General features: G+C 36.0%; 1 protein-coding gene across 5 annotated transcripts in view; it reads left to right on the forward strand.

Moving 5' to 3' along the window:
- The first annotated feature begins 416 nt into the window (after window positions 1-416).
- LOC125047633 overlaps window positions 417-6,812 on the forward strand; it is a 10,723-nt gene continuing 4,327 nt past the window's right edge. The window contains exons 1-7 of one of the 5 annotated variants that reach the window (XM_047645942.1): window positions 417-612; window positions 2,329-2,421; window positions 3,730-3,782; window positions 4,977-5,354; window positions 5,439-5,536; window positions 6,018-6,137; window positions 6,782-6,812. The exon at window positions 6,782-6,812 is cut by the window's right edge and continues 118 nt beyond it. In XM_047645942.1, the coding sequence (XP_047501898.1) occupies window positions 3,763-3,782; window positions 4,977-5,354; window positions 5,439-5,536; window positions 6,018-6,137; window positions 6,782-6,812 (647 nt within the window). In that variant the 5' untranslated portion in view covers window positions 417-612; window positions 2,329-2,421; window positions 3,730-3,762. The remainder of the gene's footprint in view (window positions 613-2,328; window positions 2,422-3,729; window positions 3,783-4,976; window positions 5,355-5,438; window positions 5,537-6,017; window positions 6,138-6,781) is intronic. The other 4 variants (XM_047645943.1, XM_047645945.1, XM_047645941.1 and 1 more) reach the window with 4 other exon arrangements.

Here is a 6,812-nt window from a genome sequence, read left to right on the forward strand (position 1 = left end):
CACACACACACACACACACACACATATATATATATATATATGAGTGTGTGTGTGTGTGTATATATGTGTATGTGTGCGTGTGTGGGTGTGTGTGTGAGTGTGTGTGTGTGTGTGCGTGTGTGTGTGCGTGTGCTTAAATATGCATACATATGTATATGTGTGCACATATATGTGTGTGTGTGTGTGTGTGTGCTTAAATATGCATACACATGTATATGTGTGTGTGTGTGTGTGTGTGTGTGTGTGTGTGTGTGTGTGTGTGTGTGTGTGTGTGTGTGTGTGTAACACGCAACCACGCATGTACATACGCACACAAACACGTGGTAATACAAGTGTACACATACAATTCAGGTGTTGGTTAGACACCTGTTTATAACTACCTGTTACCTTCAGCTTCGCTCTGCTATTCGATTCGACCATGTTTGACAGAAAAGTTCATAAAAAGTATTACCATTGTGATCAGGACTTGCACTCGAGACGATGTCTCGGAGTTAGAAACGAGTTATATCTGTGGAATTTATCATCGGTTTTATTTGTTTTATTCCGAAAGACACCATTAACTTTAACGGTAGAAGATACGACGCTTGTTGCACTACTGAATATCGTCGCAAGGTAAGGAGACCGTCCATAGGGCAGGGGGGTGGGGGGAGGCAGTCATTATCACTCATTCGATCCGATCCGATTCAATCCGGTATTACAGATTCTTTTAAGGCGTCTTCTGTTAATCCAAAAATCCAAAAACACAGTTCTTGCACATAAGTTGTAAGACACACTGCCTGACGCACGACTCAGTGCGATTATCAGTAAGTTGTGCGACGCCCTAACCTCTTAGTTTTTTTTTACATTATTTTCTGTGTTAACCACCGACACTGCATATGTCCTGTTTAATGAGTTTATGGATAGTTTAGCCTAGCCCGTAATTTTTCTATCTACTCTATAGAAGGTTGGTCTTTTCTGCGATAATTCAAGACAGCAACTAAGATCGAAATTCTCAGTAAAAGGGAGCACATCTTTTGATATAAGGATTATTTTCAGTTACCTATTGGAAGCATTTTTTTTTTTTTTTTTTATTGGGATTTGCATGTATTTAATTTTTTTTCCAATAAGATATATTGCGAATTATCTTTGTATCTAACTGGAAAGCGGAATAGAAATCAAACACTGGCAAATCTCTTAACTGCACTAAATTCGAAAATAAAGAAAGCAAGATGCCGCGGAACTGACAGTTGGGGTGGGGGGAGGGGGGCTGACTGAAGGAACTGTTTTGAAGTAACTTAGAGTCCGAATACTGCTTTGAGACTGATAAAAAATCTTGAAAACAAGTAATCTATTGCAAGGAGTATTCGTGTACTGCCCGTTCAAGTATGAATTCTTAGTAACTTAATTTTTTTTTTTTTTTTTTTTGCAATAAATCATTTCTGCATGCAACGCAAACACAAACAGCTCTATATCCAAACTGTAGGGATCAGTCAATGTGATCTTTAACCGTTGCAAATGTGTGTGTTTATTACGTGACATGGCCAGTAGACTTTCATGTGTAGGATTAGTATGTCCATAGAGTTTCGCTGGGAGATTTTGAGCGCTTGCACGTACTTTCATTTACGTGTTAATGTTGCATAATAAATTTTCTTCACCCTGTTTTATCTACAAGTTCCATGGTATATCATATGTCTCCTCTCCCCTCGGGACAATCAGTGAAGTTTATTTGGTTATAGTTACTATTGCACCAGGCAAAATAACTATATCTGCTATACACCTACAGTAGTCATGGAATATCTTATTTCAATCGAAAATGGATGCGTTTGTCATTAGAGTCTTCCATAGGGCCCCACATTTGTTTGTGTGCTGATGCAGAAAAATATTTTTACACTCGATTCTCTTGGTGGGATAGCATCTTCAACGTTGAACTGTCGCTGGATGCTTATGATTTTGCGGCAAGCGTTATGAAAAATAATTGCGATGAAAACTGATTCACCCAGGAACATCTGTACCAAATTACCTATGTTTGTGTATTGTGTAGTAAGTGGTATGGCTCGTTTTTTCTTCTTTTTTTTTATGTATGTTTTCCTTGTAGTTCTTGTATCACGTCACCAGTAGTCTAAGTTTGTGCTTATTTCAGAGTATTATAGTTCTTGTGTATATACTTGTGAAGGGTTCTTAAAATGGTTTAATTCTTGTGGGTCGATGGATTGTATTATGGGGCTGCAGATACCTCCTCGTTCTATTGTATAAAAAAAAAAACCAATGTGAGTGCTTATGTAAGCGTATTTAATGTATCCATTATATCGCGCCACGTTGTATTTCGTGACTTATTTTAGTGTTGTACAGGTGTTGAAGAGGCTGTGAAGCTGGTTACAAGAGTCGATTCCGAAGGCTTCTGGACATAGAGGGAAACCACTGTGCTTCGTGTTGTGTCTGTATGTGAGTTTTTTTTGTTTGTTTTTTTTTTTTTAATTATTATTCGGTAGGTGGATGGGTGTTAAGGAATCGACGAATTGGTACGAGGATATTAAGTTTGAGTATATTTTGAATATGTTTTTATTTGTTTAAAGAAAAAAAAAACGATCATAATTGTAGACAATACAGACAATTACTGTAGGTAGTCATATTTATGATAAGAACAATCTATCGTTATTCAAAACCTTGTCTGACCCCGGGACAGAGGTGACGTGTTTATGTAAAGTCCCAGTTTTCTCCGTAACACTTCCCATGTCCCCTTAGCATGATCTATTAGCTGTTGGAGTTTTTTTGTTTTTTTATCATTAGCTGTTTCCCAAACATGGACAATATTCGCCCAAACATTTTATAGCAGGTTTGAACCACATGCCTTACTTCGCCACGGAGCCTCCATGCAGTTTTGATCATGGAATCACTTCACAACTAACCTAGACGCATGTATAGGGCAATTGATTAACTTGCACAAATATTATTGTTTATGAGAAGGGCTAAAGCATAGCAGCGTATTAATGGGAGGAACATTTCTTTTAATAAGTCGGTATATTTGTTTAAGTTCAAATTAAGTTCATGTACCTCAGTACATCTGACTTTTCGAATTTCTAAATCAATTTCCACTGAGTGCCCACGGGGAGTGTGTAAAACCTCGCTATCATGTATGAGTAGATAGGCAATGTCTACGGAGCTAGTTAGCTCCTAGTTGCACACGCTTCTTAGTGGGTCGCGTGGCATGGTTGGTTCAGTACTGGCCCTCCAGAGTGACCTAGGTTCGAGGCCTGGCCAGGAAGGATTGTTAAATATCTATACCAATACAGCATTGCATTATTCCATCTTTCATATATATGTGTGTGTGTGTGTATGCATATATATACACATATGTTTGTATGTATTTTATGTGTATATAGATAGGCATGTATACAAGATGTATGTATGTGTCTAGATAGTTAGACAATCTATATAGTCTATATACTTTTATTTCCTTTTTTTACCTCGACATTTGCCATTCCATCACGTACTACAGAACAAGTATTTGCTTTGTACTAATCAGTTTTGTTACGAAGCAGAGAAGGAAAGGAAAAAGGGGGAAAGGAAAAGACCTTGCAAAATTAGTTGAGACGAGGGCTGAAGTCCAAGGTAGGGCTGATCCCTTACATTGGGCCTCAGTCTCCGTCTCCTAAGCCCCCCCCCCCCCCCCAAGACAACAACGAGCAAGGGATTGGGGGGGGGGTTTGTAAATAGAATAAAGTGTTATAACTTTTTATTTTATTTCCATAGGTTATACGTTTCATTATCATTACACGTGAAGGCATGGCTGAACATATTGTGAAGTAAGTATAAAAACAGATATGGGGTTTATTTGTATAGTAGTAATAAGAGTGATAATGCATATAATAATGTTAACAGTGACAGTAATGTCATGAATAGGGATATGAAATATTGATAGAAATAACAATATTGTTAATAGATGCAGTAATAATGATAGTTTATATGATAATGATAATGAAGTGAAAATAATAGGTGTGGTAATATTGATAATAATAATGATAATGATAATTAGTATTAGTAGTAGTATCATCATCATTATGATAATAATAGTAAAAGCAATACTAATGATATTGATGATAATAACGATCATGATAACACTAACATTAATGACAATGATGATAATGCTGATAATTCTAATGATAATAATGGTGAGAAAAAAAAGGTTTTGCAAAAAGAAATTGGCCGAATTACAACATGAAAATAACACAGGTAAGTGTATTAACATTAAAATTTATGATAAATGGTGACAGTAATAGACATGACTGCAATGGTGATGTCAAGAGAAAATGAGAATGGCAACGCTAAACGGATATAAAGATGATATTGCTGGTAATGAAAAGTTAATAATATTGATACAGCTAGACCTATAACGATTGAGGGAATAGTATCAAAATTATCACATTAAAAATGATAGGGGTAATGCAAATTAAAATGCTGATCATATAGATAAAATTATAATGATGATATCAAGAGACAAGATATTGCTAACAAGAGTAAAAGAGAGAGAGAGAGAGAGAGAGAGAGCATTAATCGTGTTATCAGTGATAATGACAATCTTGATATTTCTAATGGTAACGTTATTGATGTTAATGATGGCAATAATGATATTAACAGTTACCATAATGATGATACCCTAAATGATACTAACAATGATGATAATCTTGGCTGTCATTATATTAGACACGATGATATTAATATAGATATAATAATAAAATTCCTACATATTAATGATGATAATGATGATAATATAATGACAAGAACACAGATCATTATATCTGTGACATTCTACGACAAGCGAATAAGTTGCAATGTTCATTGTAGGGGAATAATGATAATAATGAGAACAATAATAAAAATGACAACACTAGCAGTTAAATGGGGAAATCATTAATGACAACAATTATGGAAACAAATATTGACTATGACCTTGACCACAACTGTAATAAGAACAAAAACACAATTAATATCTTCTTCAGATACTTCCTCTCCTTGGTTTTTCTTTGGACGATTGGATTTGCTGCTGTCTTGTTGTATGTACATCTTCTTGCACTTGGAGATGTGATGAGACACGCTGTTCATATTCGTCCCAGATTGACCACCAAAGTCCAAGCCATTGGGCAGTTCGGTAGAGAGAGTCAACCACCTGCCATCGACGCCCATGATCCAGTGTCCTGCAAATGTCAGACGAGACCCCTGAAGTTTCGCGAGTATTATGAGTCACAGCTGTCTGTAACGCTACCTTGGCTGAATATGACGTCCCATGAGGTGCTGGAAAGGACGCACCCCAACTTGCCGATCAACATGTATGATGACCTCAATGCGAAACATTGCCATTTACTCCCGTCTTTTAATAGGTAAGTCCATTTACAACACTGCTTCCATGCACTTATGCTATTTCAAATCGAGGTTTCTGGACTAAAGTGTTGTGTGTCTTGCAGAATAAACTGGTACAATAAATATTACCAGCCTGTGGTAGTTGCCAAGAGCACCAAGTTCTTCCTCTCTTCAGCTTTCTTGGATAACCGTATTGCTACTGGTAGGTATGGCCAAATCGTTGATTGAGGTTCTTTAATATGAAACAAGTGACATGTATCTAATAATGTAGTCTATAAATCTCGATATATCGTAATACAAGATAGATAGATATATTACTTCACAGCCCCTGCTGTAGGTTGCTGATACCACGATGCTCCTCAGGAGACCCTTTGTCATTAGCAACAACGCCGTGATCACGAGGCTTACATGCCACCTTCTTAGTCAGGATGCAAATTACAAGCGATATGCTTGGGGGTGTTATCTCGGGTTCGTCAAAGCGTTGGCGTCTCTCTCTGCTCCCCTCGCTTCCCCATGACACGCCTAACGTCCGATTCTGTACACAGAGTAATTAGTTTTATGCTTCCCGCTTTTTCTCAAATCACACTAGCATAGCAATAAACTATTTTCTTGTAAAAAAAAAAAAAAAAAAAAAAAAACTCTCTGCTTTCCTATTTTCCACTTTTTTTTTCTTTTTTACAAAGACGTGCGACCCTGTATCCGTATCCTTGCATGGAGCAAAGACACGAATCCCACAGCTCCTTGGTGCCGCATCTGGTTCAACACAACGGGGCCGCCAGCCGTCTCGCGCGTCATCAGAATCGGTAAACAGAGCTGAATCATGTCTATGAGGTTATTTTCTTTTTTTCTCTCCCTCTCTTATTTTCACACAGATCTATTGTACTTGAATATGTTAAATACGTTGTTGTCAGTGTATCAGGGCATTTCATTGGTTGCTGACTATAGGATGAAGACATGTTTATTGTCACTGTAATTGTCATTACTTTTATCATTATAATTATCACCTGTGGTGCTTGGAGGATAGTAGTCCTATACCAGCCGAGACGAAACAGCTGAAACACGTGCTGCGGATATGGATTTTTATATATATATATATATATATATATATGATATATGAATATATATATAATATACATATATATATGATATATAAATATATATATATATAATATACATATATATATGATATATAAATATATATATAATATACATATATATATATATATATAATGACTGTTGAAATTAGTAACTAATATAATTCACAGTAATAATGATGATAACACAGTAATGATAACAATAATAATAGTAAGGATTATGATAATCATAATAGTAATAATTGTGATAATCATAATAGTATTAACAATAATAATATTTATGATAATAATACGAAGAAAAAAATAATGGCAATTAATGACATTTATTGTAATGACAAAACCCACAATTGCAGATTACTTAGATTGGCAACCCAGGTCAGGCGA

Source organism: Penaeus chinensis, chromosome 41 (assembly GCF_019202785.1).
Source record: "Penaeus chinensis breed Huanghai No. 1 chromosome 41, ASM1920278v2, whole genome shotgun sequence".
Lineage (NCBI taxonomy): Eukaryota > Metazoa > Arthropoda > Malacostraca > Decapoda > Penaeidae > Penaeus > Penaeus chinensis.